Consider the following 16,731-nt stretch of genomic DNA (forward strand, 5'->3'; position numbering starts at 1 on the left):
TACTACTACTACTACTAATACTACTAATACTACTAATACTAATACTATTGCTACTACTACCATTATTGTTGCTACTGCTGCCGCTGCTGACGACGATGACGACGACGACGACAACGTGTGCGATCCCCTGCGGCACTAATAATAAATACCCTATGAGAGAAAGTTGCTCGTAGATACGAAACGGCCCTGGCGCATCGGTATCCTAACGACGATACGGTTACGACGGCGGCTGTAACTTCGTCGTTGACGCCCCCGAGTTCGTATAAAGGAATAGGCAAAAGTCAGGGGAGTCGCGTGTGCCACACCGGGATACATACCCGTGGATCGCGGGCGGGGACCGATCTTCTATTGCGCGTTTTCTCCCCTCGCTGTCGCCACCGCTACGGCCGCCGTCGTCTCTGAACGGCACCGACCTTTTCACGTTCGTGCCAGGGACCCGAACACGCCCAGCGCCATAGTTCAAAAGTCTCGGGACTTTTTGCTCGCCTACCTGCGGCCACTGCCACCGTCAGTCTCACATGCACTCGCTCACGCTTTCTGTCTGTCTGTCTGTCTCTCTCTCTCTCTCTCTCTCTCTCTCTCTCTCTCTCTCTGTATGTTCTCGCGTGTTACGTCTCCCGTTTCCATCGTTCTTTCTTCTTTTCCGCTCATTCGCGTTGTTTTTATCGCCTCTACGTCCAAGTCGCAAGCTCGTAGATCTCGTGCGCGCTCGTCAACGGCATCATCGACGAGGCGAACAAATGCGTGCGCACGAGACCCTTGCGCGACCATTTTGCTCGACCAAGGGCCTGAGTCCTGGCTTCGAGTAAACGTAACAGAATCCTTCCGTGAAAGGTAATTGAGGAGACTCGGACGGGGCCCCGAGGGCCTTACCTCCGGCAACGTCATAATGCCCGCAGCGCTCGAGAGAGGAAAAAAGAAACGCTCCCGCAATCCGGGCGCGCTGCATCTGTTCTACGTAACGACCGACTTATTCTTTTCAAACGCTTTGTGCACCTTTTCTCCATCGCGTACGTTGACGTCGTCGGAGATATGCATCCGAGATTATTTTACTCTCCTTCTTAATGCGTACTTATTCCAAAGTCACGGTTAATGTTTGTCATCTCATTTTTAATATGAAAATCAACGTATATTTTGTATTTTTATTATTTAGAAAGTTGCTTTAACCTTTCGTTCCACAAAGCCATTCCATCCAGCATTCGACAATTTATGTTTCTTTTGTATGGCCGTGATTTTCTTCTTTTGCGTTCTACACTAAAGTCTTCACATCGTTCAGTTGATTAAATAATTTCACATACTTTGTCGTCATTATTTCCACTACCTGTAATTATTATTCATCGTAATTTGTTTGTAAAACATTTGAATCCATACATTTTGTTAATTAAAACAATCGATGTAAGCGTAACATCTTTATTTAAGGTGTATAATAAAAGGTGCCTTGCATTCTAAATGCATGATTTTTGAAAATATAAATGCCCCTGTCAGTTATAATACGATGCAATTTGTATATTTCAATATGTATATAATATTTTGTAATTATGTTAAATAAATGGCTCCGATAATATTATATCACTACGTAATATGTGTACGTTCAAATGCTTAACGAGAGAAGCATTTAAAAACGACAAAAAAATATAATGGTTATTTTAACCGTATATACTAATACTGCAGCCCATTCTTTATCGTGTAATAAAGTTTTTGTTTTCCCCGTATAGACTATTTTCATTATATTTCATGAATAACGTTCGTAAATTGACCATTAATTCTCATTAGTATTATTAATAATATCAACAAATATTTATCAACAAGCAGTTATTTATAAAACACGAAGGAAATTCTAATAAATTTAATCATCTCGTGCGATAGTATTAAATAAAAATTTGATGAAAATTGGATGTTTATGTTTATTTTATAAAGTATTATTATCGACATGTTAAATGGCATTTAAGATCTTACCATTATATATTTATAATTTATGTTGGATAAATAAGTAAATTGTCGTAATCATTAGCCAATCCTCGATTCGAACGTAATTAAAACATAAAAATAATGCGATAACGACTTCCACAACTGCACCGTTTTATGGTATATCGAAGATTTTGTTTCAATTAAGAAATCATTTTTATTTCTACATATTTCTTCATATATAGTCAATATTTATCAATATACAAAGTTTCGTGTAAATATTACAAATACATAGGCATCCTTTAGAGTCTTTTTTGTACCGCCTCGTCTCGAAGCGATAAAATATTTGCTTGAAACATTGTATAATGATTGATCTTGGCAATCAAGAGGGATTTTGCACTTGAATTTCACATTAATCAAAGTCTTTTTTAATTAAAGTAACTTATTCGATATTAAAGTAACACTATCGTACTTTCTTTATGGGAATGAATGGATTCTACTGTATCAGCGGGTTAAGGATTTGTAAAAGAATGTTCATTTTTAATTTATAAAACAAGTTTATTTGAAAAAAAAAAAAAAAAAAAAAATGACGTATTTTGAAACATTAAAATTCAATGGGAACGACGCAAAGTGTTTGCTGTAGAAATTATTGTGACAAATTTGTATTATAGATGAGATTAAGCAATGTCAAACGGATAGCCATTGATTTTTGTTTTTTGTTTTTTTTTTTTTTTTTATCATCTTTAAATTAAATCTTATGAAAATTCGGTATTTATAGTCAAAATAATATTATTTACAAATTATTGTATTTTTTTTTCTGTATTTTTCTTGTATTTTTTCTCGAATAGTAGAGTACTTGCAGTGTCATATCACCATATAGCGAAAGTGAATTAATTTAAATATGATTTTGCATTCATGTTTTTGAGTTTGTAACCTACTGAGCATTGATCTTTTTCTTTGTATGATTTTATTTTAAGGTAAACAACTTCAAACGCAGATTGTTACGATTGCTAGACTGTCGATACATGTTTCTTAAAATAAACTTAATTTTTTATTTTTCCAAACAATATTAGTACTGGTAATGACGCGCACGTGCTTTTTTTTTTAAGTAAAGTTTTAAATAACTAAATTAAAATAGAAAATTAATCTTGATAATATAAGTGTTTTAAAAAACATTTCAATCTTTTACATAATAAATATATTGAAAATATATCCTTCTATTTGGATGTATGTATTTATAATTTTAAATGCCTGAAATAATTATAAACGTTATTTGTCATCAATTTTATTATTCCCACATAGTTACAATATTGATGTACAACAACACTGTGGTAAACCAACAGTACAAAAATAATGCAAACTATATAATTTAAAAAGTATATACAATATGTATTAATGGTGAATCCAGTATATATGTTTGAGTGCCTCGGTTTACATAATCCTTCAAGTGCCAATAATATATTTCACGGAACGGAACTTTTTTAGAGATTATAGCTAGTTTTCCCGAATTCAATGTTATTCAATGCACATTGCCATTTGCTTGAAATTTACGGGCTAAAATATCTACGCACTTTTTCTTATAGTTTTAACAATCGCCGAAGTTGATTTGTAAATATCGTAAATTCATGAGTAACACATATTTATAAATATAAGTATTTACAAATAGTGACTTTTACATAATGGCCATTTTGTTTGATTTACTTTATTTCACTTTTTAAGAAATACTGTATCAATAAAATCCATGTTTAAGACGCCAACTTATTTACAAACTACGTGCTAATTGCGTGTGTAATAAATTTCACGTATTATAAACATTTATTTATTTTCAAAAAACGGTGATCGTCATAAAAAGTAACACGATCTACGCTTACCGTTGTACGCGTATCGAATATTCTTACGAAGAAAAAAAAATCCTCCTTGTTGTTTTTAAGTTGACGGAAGTATTGTAAATTTCATTCAATTCAATTTATTTGTCGATAATAACGAGCATTATCTTCAAATTTAGACATTTGTGCATAAATAATAATTATTGTAACGTGTTGGCTATATTAAAATTATTGTATTCTAAATTAAAATATCTTTCATAAATTAAACAATTTTTTTTGTGCGTTTAATTAATTGCCGTATTCGGGATTCACATAGATACGATACGATATGATCATGCTCTTATATTAAATAATAAAAGTATTACTTAATAAGTTAGGAATCGAGATACAACTATTTAAAAGCGGTCGTTTTCTTAGCTCCGAATTAAAAAAAAAAAAAAAAGTATATATTTGAGTCGCTTGTAGTTCGTATTTACTTTAAATACTAATTCATAAAAAATGAACTTCTTTCTATAAATATTATAACATATTATTTTGACAAGGCGATAATAATTCTAGGTATTATTGCAATAAATTGAGGACATAAGACGTTGGTACAAAAATTCAATTTTCATAATTAACTAGTAATTGAATAAATGACAGAGAGACTTTAGAGAAAAGTAATTAGAGGAAGCAATAATATTTCGACCGTACGATGTCTGGGGATATTACGACTCCATCTATCGTTTAGTCACTTGGCCGTATAAAGCATCCGTGGCTGGAATTGTAAACAACGTCGAATACGGGACTTTATTTTGCGGGTGGTTAGTGTGCCGCGGTGGCGATGGGAACAGTGTAACGTTCTCTTCGCCGTCGTCGCGTAAGACGGAAGAAGCAGCGTAGCGGGGCTGCGGGTCATGTGGGCCCTGGCTAAAGTTACACCAAGCAGCACCGTGTGCCGAGTCAAATCGTCTGGAAAAGCTTGGAGCACCCGATAGCCACGTCAGCAAACAAAAAAAAAAAGAGCACGAGAGAGAGAGAGAGAGAGAGAGAGTGGAAAAAAGCGCGTAGAGGCGTGGAGGAAGAGAATGCAATGGAGGGAGACTGATGGCTTGGTCGGATGTTTTTCCAGGGCAAGGCTGACGGACAGAGGTCAGCGGTATGGATCAGGGCAAGGCTCCAGGATCAGCTGAGTCAGCTGGGCTACTTCCTACAGAGGCACGCGGGCAAGGTTTTGTTCGTAGCCATCCTCGCCCTAGCGACCTTCTGCGTGGCCTTGAAGTCCGTGCAAGTTCACAGCAGGGTCGATCAACTTTGGGTACAAGGTAAGTAATTTCTTACTAACATACGAGCGTAAAACATCGTTTAAGGGGCGTAGGCGGAAATCCGGTGATGCGGGTAGGTAACAGCGGTGGTATTGTCGGCGTTCTCACTGAAATGAGTGAGTGCGCGGAAGACTTGTGGGGTGGGAGAGCGCGCGCTACATCCGCGTAGCTACGTGTCTTTGCATTTCTCTGAAGTAAAGGCGAAAGTCCAAGTCGCTCGGTCGCTGGCTCCTTTGGTGAAGGGCCTCCTCTTCACGGTGCGGCTCCGTGTGTACGACCACCGCTGCCGCTGCTGACAGTATAGAGAAGCGGAGAATCGCGGCGGCTTCGTGGCTCGAGTGACTGCAAGGAGGTAGGAAAAGGAGGGACGAGGGCGAAGGCACGAGTGTGCACGAGTACCGGCCGACTGCTTACATCTTCATTAGGCCTCGGTGGCTTGGAGCTCCGAGCGGTGGGAGAGTAAGCGAGCGAGTGAGCAAGGGCAGGGGCGAGAGAGAGAGAGAGAGAGTGAGAGAGCGGGAGGGGGAGAGAGGGAGGGAGAGAGAATGAATGTACGTGCGCGAGTGCGAGGCAAAGGGAGAGAGAGTGAGCGAACGGAGAAAGAGAATAAAAGAAAGAGCGAGGGGAGGCTGACTGTTGCAGCCGTAGTCCCAGTTGGAGCGTAGGATGGTGACGGGGATAAGAGGAGTCAGAAAAGCGTCCTCGTCCAAAGACCCACCGGGAATCTGTGTTGTGCTCCAGCGACGGACGTATGGACGGGACGGGCGGGCGATCGAGCCGTCGCGCGCAACCCAGTGGGTCTCATCTCTGACCATCAGGCCGCGCCTCCGACCGTTCAAGCGAGTGGCTCATCTCTCGAGTCTCCTCTCACTTGCCCGTCGATTCCCTCGAAATTCCTTCCTTCTCTCTCTCTCTCTCTCTCTCTCACTCACTCACTCGCCCCCCCCCCCCCCCCCCCCCCCCCCCCCCCCCCCCCCCTCCTATCCCTGCCGTCTTTCCTCAATCCCCTCTTTCTGCTCTTGCTCTCGCTCTTTTACCCCGGGAGCCCCAGTCGCCACTATTTGCGCAATGCGCGCGCGCGCGCGGACCAGCTGAAATTTTACTCTCAACCTTGTAACGTTACACCGAGAATCGCACGCACCGACTTCTCCCCCTCCCGCCCCAATGACTTTTCTCATTCGAACCCTGCGCTCCTCTTACTCTTTGAGAAGTACCGAGGAAGTGAAGTCTTTTTACCCTCGAAAAAACTACTTTTGTACAATAATATTCTTAGCCAACGAATAAAGTCTACTTTAACTCTCGAAGAGGTTCTTCCTCTCGTACTCTTCCCCCTCGGTCTCACCAAATGTCGCCCTTACATCTCCTGTTTTTGCGAATTACGTAGTCATTGTATGCCAGATGCGAGTATCTCGGCAACGGTTCATAAAAGAAAGACCAAGGCTTTTTTTTTATCCGATCTCGTGTACGGCATGTATCTAAGTGCGTGTGTATAGAAACCTCTGTGCTCTGTCATTAATACAGTTGTTTAAGGTAATCCTGTGAGTCATGATTTATATAATCGATATTTTGAAGAATCGACTCACGATGCTTTTAGCTTACCAGTATTTTTTTTTCTTATTTAAAATTCACGGACGATTTAATTACCTATTTTTTGTTTTATCAAAATCTTATTAGTTTATTATTATTAGTTCATGCAAGAGCAATATCCAATTTGTATAATAAAATAAATACGTATGGAACTGTTTTTCTGCTTTGCAAAATTTAAGCGATCCCATAAATCATTTGAGTATTCCTCTGGGCCCTTAGCTCATTCTTCTTTTTCTTTTATAATTACAATAGCAAAAAACGAAATTTTATTTTAAAAAATACCTTTGTCTTTAGGGTGTTTGGGTGTAAATAATATCGATACCACGTAAATGTAGAAAATAAACAAATTATTCTCAAAGAAGATACCGCTCCCCTATTTAATATTTAAAAAAATTGCACAATATTTAATGGGAATATTAAAAAAATAATGTAATTTCAACCAAAGATATTGTCAAATTTTACAAAAATAGATACTTTCTAAGTACTTTCTCCCTATCAACCTTTCGCATAGATAATTAACCTAACAGTTGCAAGAAAGACTTTCGTGCATGTCGCGCCGAAGTAATTAATAACATAATCTTTATATTTCCATTGAGATTATCGAAATTATTAATTCAATAATGTTTCTAACCAATGGTGCTCTCTTTGGTTTTTACTTTTATACAGCGGCCACTACTCGCAACAATTTTAATGCGCTGGATATTTCGCGTAATGCAATAAAGAGTAAGATTTGTCGACGAAATAATTCGATCGAACGTATTTCTCAAAGACGTAAAGAGCAGCGCGGTAGCCGTAGCTTTTTTTTACCTTCTTTGCTCTTTTTGCTTTCTTTACTTTTTTCTTTTTTTTTTCTTTCCTTATTTTTTTTTTGTTTTGTTTTGTTTTTTTTTTTTGAAGCAAAAGCAACAAGAAGCGAAAGTATAATGCAAGTAAGTGGTGGAAGCGGGGTGGCGTAGCGATGGTGGTGCGGCTGGGACGGGGGTAAAAAACGATCGCGATAAATACGCGGCGAGAAAAATGGGGTCTCGCATTGAAATACAAGTGGTAAAAGTTGTACCCCCACGACGGGTGGTGGCAAGCATTTTTCAGCAGAAAATTGGTAAAATAGTAAAGTGGTGGGGGGCGACTGGGGTTAGGCTGGGGCACGAACTGGAGATGAAGTTGGAGCTGGCCGAACATGTACGGCGCCAACAATTCGCTATTCGCGCGGCCGTTTGAGCGTCACTGAGATTGAACGGAGAGCTCGGTTCCGGTGAATGCTCGCCGTGGGTGGGCCGCTCGGTTCTCCGAGCGCCAGCGAGGCAGTCGAGCAGCGGTGGGCCTGCGTGCCAGAGTCTCTCTCTCTCTCTCTCTCTCTCTCTCTCTCTCTCTCTCTCTCTCTCTCTCTCTCTCTCTCTCTCTCTCTCTCTCTCTCTCTCTCTCTCTCTCTCTCTCTCTCTCTCTCTCTCTCTCTCTCTCTCTCTCTCTCTCTCTCTCTCTCTCTCTCTCTCTCTCTCTCTCTCTCTATATATATATATATATATATATATATAGAGAGAGAGAGAGAGAGAGAGAGAGAGAGATTTGGAATGATCGCAGAACCGTGACACAGTCCACGGTGCGATTCGATGGAACGCAAACACCGTAAAATTATTGGTGAGTGATCGACGTCCCAATCATTTGGCGATCGGTTTGGAGAGGTAGAGAGGAGGAGAGCTCTTTAAAAATAAGGGAAGCCAGATGAGCGGCTATGGACGTTTCCAGGTTTCATACGAAATAACAAATGCGGGAGCTTTTTTTCCGCGAGATTAACTTTAAAGCCATCGTCTCTCCGACTTCTAATTTTCCGTTCACCGTAAGCTTCTGTTCCCCCCAAAAATAGCTGTTCTTTTCTTTTCGTGGCTCTCTTTACTTTCTTATTAACATGTACAATAAAATAGGTAGATAGATAGAGAGATAGAGAGAGAGAGGAAGAGCGAGAGAGATTCGTAAACGGAAAGCAAGGCCATCATACGGTATGCTTTAGTTATTGACCGCTGAAAATTGAAGAAAATATATCTTCTCAGAAACAGATCTCGTTCTCTTTCATCAGCCTCTTGTTCCGTCTCTCACACATGCAAGTGACTGTTACAAGCGGTTATGCATATGGCTACCCCTTGTATTTGCGTACGGCTCAGCGTTAAATCTGTCTTCACGTATGTTTCTTTAGATGGACATTTTTCTACGGTATCCTTGTAATTCGTCACTTCCTCCGCTCCGTATATCGCTCCATTCGTTCTTCCTCTACTATTTCTTGGGAAAATATAGGAAGTGCCCCTCTGTCTCGGCGGCCGCTTCTCAAAATATCTGCCGTCGTTCACTCTTCGCTCTATCTTACTCTGCCACTGTCAGTGTCGCACTATCTGTCTACGTCGTCTAGTGAAGAGTCGGCATGGCAAGAAAGAAGCCGACTCGCATTCAGTGTGACGCCGACTGGCGTACGCTGCACACCTGCCTCATCTCGCTTCTATATTTTTGGGTATTCCAAACCGAGCTTGTCTTCTCTCCCTTCTCCTCTATTCTCCGTAGCGCAAAAAGTCTGTCATGGCTGCGCGGCTGGCTCCCCAAGAATAATAGAAGAGCGATGGTGCGCCGCTCCTCGTGAGATCGCGGGCCCGAAAATTCTCTGGAGCCTCGTAAGCTCTGAATGATCTCGCGGTATCCGGAAGGGTAAGCACGCGTAAATGGTAGTCTCATTCGCGAGGCCTGAAGTTCGACAGAAAACGCGCAAGAGAGATACAGAGAGAGAGAGAGAGAGAGAGAGAGAGAGAGAAAGTGAATGGAGAAAGAGAAAGAAGAGAAGAGCAAGGCCAGCCGAGAAAATAATTACAGAGACGTCCCGTCGCTCGGCTCGATAATAAATCAAGAAATTCCTTACCCCTCGGCATCCTTCATTTTTCATCTTTTTTTCTTCCGAGCAATCAAGCTCACTTAGAGCCGAGTAAATTCGAAGGGACACGTTGTCCACCAACCAGACTCTTGTGTCTTGGCCGATTCCAATTCGGCAAAAGCAACTGGAGCATCTTTCGTTCCATTTCTTTTATCCTTTACGGGCACCCGTTATGCCTTATTAGCATGACGACTGCATATAAGCACTGTCAGTTTTCCAGCAAACCCGAAGTAGAAACAGAGAAAGTGAGCGAAAAGAAATAGTGGGAAGTGAAGGAGAGAGATAAGTAGGGGGGAGCAGGGAAATATAACAATAGTATTCAAAAGAGGGAGAGAGAGAGAGAGAGAGAGAGAGAGAGAGAGAGAGATGAATAAAATTGTAAGATCGAGCCATAAACATCCGGTGGCAGCTATGTAAGCAAGCTACGAGCGAGCAAAAGCGGTGGCGGCGAACGAAAAGAGCCACAGAAAGAGAGAGAGAGACAGACAGACAGACAGAGAGAGAGAGAGAGAGAGAGAGAGACAGAAGGAAGCTGGGCGCCGGCAACGCCTTACCGCTGCAGCCTTAGCCGTAGTCGAGACGAGTCGTGAAGAGATGAGAAGAGAGGAGAAGCGTATGGAAGCGAAGAAGAAGTGAGAGGACATGAGAGAGGGTTGAGAACCTTCGAACGATGCCGAAGCGACTCGGGTGGTCTCCTCGGACCGCCACGGAACGACCAGATACACCGTCAAGTTATTTCTTTTTTCCGCCCCCCCCCCACCCAAGGGAAACGCGACTAGACGCAACTTGTCCCGTGCATTTTTTAATACGAATGAATGATTAAATTTAACGAGTCCTTTTCCCGATGCGTGTGCGCGTGCGCGTACGCGTAACCCTCGCATCACCTAACTTTATTTCTCGATTAAAGATAATTCAACTATACTAACGAGTCAAAATGACCCTCGCCTCCCTCCCTCCCCACCCCGTATAATGTGTTTGCAGAAGGCGGAAGATTGGAGAGAGAATTGAGGTACGCAACGGAAGCCCTTGGCGAAGCGTCGGCTTCCACGCATCAACTCGTCATTCAAACACCGAGACACCAAGGGGCCAACATCCTTCATCCAGCCGCGCTCAAGGAACACTTGGCCGTACTCAAGGCGGCAACCCAGGTCACCGTCCATCTCTTCGATATGTAAGTCATCGAACGTCTCTTCACCCGTCTTTGCCTCTGTTTCCCACCCCTTCGTCCAGTTACCTCCGCCTCCCCCTCATTTGTCACCCCGTGCGCGACATTCACATACTCCGGAACCCCGTTCGCTCATTCCTCATTTCTCTCTTTTTTTCTTTCAGCACCTGGAGGCTCAAAGACATGTGCTATGCCCCCAGTATACCCAATTTCGACATTCACTACATCGACCAGGTATGCAGTCGGGCGATCCCGGCTTGTTTTCTTTTCCCTGCGCTCCCATCGACGCTCACCCACTGATTCATCAAATGTTTTTATAGATTTTCGACAGCATCATTCCATGCGCGATCATCACACCCCTCGACTGCTTCTGGGAAGGTAGCAAACTCCTCGGACCCGAATATCCCGTTCACATACCGTAAGTTATATTTACACATGCATGCGCGCGAGAAATGCGCTTTATAAATATTGACACGAGCAACAAACAAACGTTTATTGAACAATCACCCACAAATCATGTACCGACTTTATTAACATCCATTGATCAACGCTAACTAGCCGACTCGGAGATGATACATTTCAATGCTCTACATACTCGCGGATACTCGCGGATCGTAATTCCATTAAATATATAAATTACGACGTTTGGCTTTTCGTTGTTGGTCTTCTTACTTATGCCTCTTAGTGCCAATGGATAATTTAATATTAGGCAAATACGTAATTATTACCGCCTAGAAAAATCATATACTTTTGCGTACGTATAATCCAAACGTGCATTGTTGGTGTTGCGTAGAGGCAGCCAATCGAACAAACCCGTACAGTGGACAAACTTGAATCCAACTCTGATGCTCGAGAAGATGAAGAAGTTGGAATATAGCTTCCCGTACAAGACCCTGGAGGATTATATGAAGCGGGCGGGGATCAGCAATGGGTACCAAGGCAAGCCCTGTCTCGACCCGAGGGATCTTGAATGCCCGGATAGCGCGCCCAACAAGCAATCGCAGCAGGTATGACCCTCCCACACGTCCACCCACCCAACAACCCTTAATACGCATGCGCTGTATTCTTATCGGAGATTATGATGCTACGCCTCCTCCTCCTCCTCCTCCTCCTCCTCCTCCTCCTCCTCCTTCTCTTTTCGTCGTGAATGCAAATGCCGGTATACGGACGCGGTCTTAGAAAAGAGCTTAGGCGCCTCTGCTTTGATGTCTCTTACGATGCCGCTCGGCTCCTCGGGAAGGAACGATAGGATGAGCCACGAATATCTAAAACGTGGTTTGAACCATCATCACGCGGCCCAGCACAGAACAAAACATCACACACACGTATATCCTTCTTTCCCTCTCACCCCTCCCACCTACCCATTACCCAGCCTCTCGACCCCCTTCTGCCTTGCGTCGTCGCAAGCTCGCCATTCATTTCTCATTTTGCGCTCGCTACTTTATTATTCACGCCATCCACCCACAATGGCCACCATTTGCACGAGCTCCAACAACTCGATTAACTTTCTTGTTTCTTAATGGCCAAACACAGTGACAGTGTCCGGAGAAAGGCTGGGGCTCCGCCAGCCCAGGTGGTCTAAACCGAGTTCTTTTTACGTAGCAGACAACTTAAGCAGGAACGAACGTGACGTCATGCGCTGGCAGTCACGTGATCGTTTATTTGCTCGACGTGCAATCTGATTAAGGACGAACTTTTACAGATTTGCTTATTCTCATTATTTATAATTACGATGACACGATCATACGAATATTTATTTATACAACAACGTTATATTGACTTCGTTAATATGACCTTTTATTATTTTATGTCGTTAGTTGTACCAGTTTTCTATCGTTTTATAATTCTTTTATATTTAATTGCAGATACGCTTAATAGATTGTTACTAGTAGCATTTTAATCTAATGGAATTTATCGATCTTTCAATTAATTTATTTTGAATTCATTGCTAACAGAATAATAATTAGAAGAATTTATTTGAATGCAAAGAAAATCACTATTAATATGTATGTAATGACTTTGGGGAAAAAATTGTTTTTCTATTACAAATACACGATCAAGACAAATATTCCATGTTTTAAGACTTTTGTTTTCTTTGGAAATAAAAATCTGTAGAGACGAATTTAAGTACATTGTCGGGCAAATATGTGAAAGTAGACGAAAAACTAATCGATCGTTGATCTAAAATTTCCAATTAGCCAAAAAATTGAAAATTAAAATTCTTATTACGGTGAAATGTTCGACAAAATTTAAGATTTTGTTACTCTTCGTTACTCCGTCTTCCAACTACCGGTTACTCTTCGTTTTATGAAATGTTAAAATTTCAGCTTGATAAAAATTAATATAATTTAAAGGTTAGCGATATAATACATACTAAAAGTAGTTTGAGTATTAACTGCATAAAGAATCTTTGATTATCAAGTTTCTTAAGCTTTTTGTGTATGAAATAATGTCATATTTGTTACTTAACAAACATATGACGTTAGACGAATTGAAAACCTATGCAAAACTTTTCATCTACAAGAGTATTTGGAATAAATGAGCAGAATGAGTGGCTCGGATTTTTAGAATTGTAATACCGTTTCCTTAACAGCATAAGTAGTTAAGGATTTGATTGTCTGGCCGTCTGGTGTACATTGTTTATTATTCATCAAATATTAATTCTTATTATTATTTTATTTCATTATCTAATGGTATTATTATTTTTTTTTTTTTCTTAAAATAAGGATATGTATTTTGTAATGTGTTTGAAATTTGAGGATTAAATTTGAAATTGTTGCCAAAATACTGATATGTTTTATTTAGTCCGCGAAAACAGATAACCTAAGTTACAGAAGACAATGGCAAGTTGCGATTCTTATTTAAGAATTTATTAAATATTATTTCTTTGATCGACGCCCTTTTTTCTGATATATAAGATACATTATGGCTTTTTTTTTTTTTTTTAATATGAGTTCCATACTATCAAAATAAGTGAACGTGTTTAGGGAGTGATATAATTACAGATAATTATTAATGTGCCGATATTGTCAATGTTTGTACTTAAATATTTATAGCGATGTATATTACTAAAGTGTTATAAATTAGCCAAGTAATTGCCTCTCAATTTTATTACAAAGTTATTAATTCAAAACCTACAGAGTTATTCCCATGTTTGTTTCTTTTCTATAAAATTTTTTCAGTTTCGTTATTTCTATGTGAGTCGTAGCATACACGAATCTTGATATGCTTCTTGAACATTTCATTCACTATTGATATTCAATGCTAATATAAAAAAAGTTCCTTATGTGTTCATTAATTGTATTAGAGACTTAGAGAAGATAGTGTATTATTTCAGTTATGTGATGTAATGTTTCTGGGAAAGTAATTCGCAATATTCAAACGCGTTCTTTAATTTTTCAGCTGTCCGAGAACGTAATCATTCGTATTTACTGTAAATAGTCTAGGTAATTTAATATTTTTATTGATTATATTGTATTTTGGATTATTTGTTATTCACTAAATCTCAAACTCGATTTATAAAATTTTTTTTAAGGGATAATTAAACAGTTTAATCTCTGTATTAAAATTTAAATTATACTTTTTATTAATTACATTTGCCGCGTAGGAAATCTTAGTCAACATTATAAAGCAATAAATACATGTTATAAATTATAAATGTTATAATAATTAGGGGTGCTGTTAAATTTTGGTTTACAAATTTACGGAATTTTTTTATAACTATTGGTCTAAAATCTGTTTTATAATATAGCGTAATATGGTTAATAAAATTTTTTGAATCCTGAGAAAGTGCAAAATATTATATATAATATGATTGTAATTGAGATCTAAAATGTTATAATCAATATATCATCTCTTATAAATTATGAAGATATTTTAATTGGTAAAATATTTAATTTATTAATTCGGAGCCATAGGTTTTTCTAAATTTCTGCTACCTTTTTTCTAATTTTTTTTTCTTTGCTATTTTTATTGTTATTGCGTGTAATTACAATCACATTATTCACATGCATTTTTCGGAAAAAAAAATCAACTTAATTATTGTATTAAATTTACGGATCAATCCCTATTTGAGATTTCATGATATTTTTAAAATAGAAATTATTTTTTCATAATTTTTAGAATTATAAAATTTTCAATTCTATTAAGATTTGTACAATTTGTATTATTAAATACAATATAATTTTATTTTTATGATGTTTAAAAATCATACGAAAAATAAAACGAGTAATATTTTATTTGATAATATATTGAACAAGTTACCATCTATTCTGACAGGATCAATTATTGATCTTATAACGATAAAATATGAGAATGTATTATTTAATTACTTTTTCCTCAGATTTAAAAAAAAAAAAGTCAAATTATCGATTGTTTTGCTTGAAACGAACGTTAAGCTGTTAAATGCAAAAGAGTTGTTTTATTCGATTCAATTGTGTTTATCATATCCGTTAGTATTTCAATTATATAATTATTATTAATAATAGAAGTTAGCGGTCATTTATTAGAAGAGGAATTTTATTTTTTGGACATGGTCACCAAGGTCTGTGCATTGGTAAAACTTAAACGAGAAGAGCAACAAAGAGTGGGAGGATTGAAAGAAAGACGTTGAATGAAATAAAGATCGCGCCGACGCGAGCCGGATGCTTGCGCGCTCCTTCCTTCTTTTTTCTCTTTTTTGTTCCTTCTATCTTTCTTCATGTCTCTCTCTCTCTCTCACTCACTCTCGCCCCCTCCCCTTCTCTCCCTCCCTCTCCCTCTCTCTCTCTCTCTCTCTCTCTCTCTCTCTCTCTCTCTCTCTAGCTCTCTCTCTGCTCTCTCTCTTTCTCTCCTCTTTATTCACTCATTTATTCACTCTCTTTCTCGCATGAATCGTAAGTGTATGAGTATGCGAGTCGCGTGGGCAGCGTTCGGTATTAAAATAATAAAATCGAGAGATGTGCGTCATTATTGCACTACGCTGGTGGTCGGCCACGCAGGACGAGCCTGAGATGGAGAATGGAAAGAGCAACAAAGAACAGGAACGGAGAAGAGAGATAGAGTGAGATAGAGAGAGAGAGAGAGAGAGAGCGAGTGGGAGAGCGGGCGGCAGCCAGCATACATTACCACGAGTTGGAGCAGCGGCGGCTCCATTACCGCTATATTTTTATTTTGATGATTAATTCGACCTATAATAGCTGCAACGTTCCAAGGGCTCTCGCGTGAGATTGTTTATTGTTTCGCCTGGTTCGAACGCTCCGTTTACTCACCACCTTACAACTCGTATCCCGAGTCACGCGCTCTTGTGGCTACTTCTCTACCCATCCTCCTTCATATACTACCAATGCCTCCCATCTTGCCAATTGACGGCTTTTTTCAATGACTGGCTTGATTTGCGTGCACAGGTGCCGGACATCGGTGCCGAGCTCACGGGTGGTTGTTATGGTTTTGCCGCCAAGTACATGCACTGGCCGGAGGAGCTCCTCGTGGGAGGCGCCAAGCACAATAAGACCGGACATCTCACCCGTGCCGCGGCCCTACAGACTGTCATCCAGCTCATGGGCGAACGCGAGGTCTATGACTTTTGGGCTAATACCTATAAGGTCCATCACATCGACTGGTCACAGGAGAAGGCCTCTCAGGTCCTTGAGACTTGGCAGCGCGCCTTCACAAAACAGGTGAAGATGCTGCAGAACTCGAGCGAGTCCGGTCCGTACAATTTGTACGCCTTTAGTACGACCACGATGAACGATATCCTTGGCAAATACAGCGAATTATCGTTAATCAAGGTCCTCGTTGGCTGCGCTCTCGTGGTAAGTGCCAATAATATCCTTCGTCTTAAAGACTTTATTTATGCCTTGGTTTGCCGCAATCGGCAAGCACGGGTAAATGCAACCGTCTTTTTTTATTTTTAATTTTAATTTTATTTTTATTTTTATTTTTGCTCGACCGTAGGTACTGTACGCTGGACTGGCGCTGCTCCGTTGGAAAGATCGAGTGCGCTCGCAGTCGGGCGTTGGCATGGCCGGAGTTGCCCTCGTTTGCGCGAGTCTCGCT

General features: G+C 40.0%; 1 protein-coding gene across 1 annotated transcript in view; it reads left to right on the top strand.

Moving 5' to 3' along the window:
* ptc (protein patched) overlaps nt 1–16,731 on the top strand; it is a 20,892-nt gene that overhangs the window by 967 nt on the left and 3,194 nt on the right. The window contains 8 exon segments of the mRNA XM_011506046.1: nt 4,843–5,035; nt 10,512–10,701; nt 10,860–10,929; nt 11,016–11,113; nt 11,489–11,702; nt 16,080–16,487; nt 16,630–16,724; nt 16,726–16,731. The exon segment at nt 16,726–16,731 is cut by the window's right edge and continues 1,675 nt beyond it. Of these exon segments, the coding sequence (XP_011504348.1) occupies nt 4,843–5,035; nt 10,512–10,701; nt 10,860–10,929; nt 11,016–11,113; nt 11,489–11,702; nt 16,080–16,487; nt 16,630–16,724; nt 16,726–16,731 (1,274 nt within the window).

This window comes from Ceratosolen solmsi, unplaced genomic scaffold (assembly GCF_000503995.2).
Source record: "Ceratosolen solmsi marchali unplaced genomic scaffold, CerSol_1.0 scaffold7, whole genome shotgun sequence".
Classification (NCBI taxonomy): domain Eukaryota; kingdom Metazoa; phylum Arthropoda; class Insecta; order Hymenoptera; family Agaonidae; genus Ceratosolen; species Ceratosolen solmsi.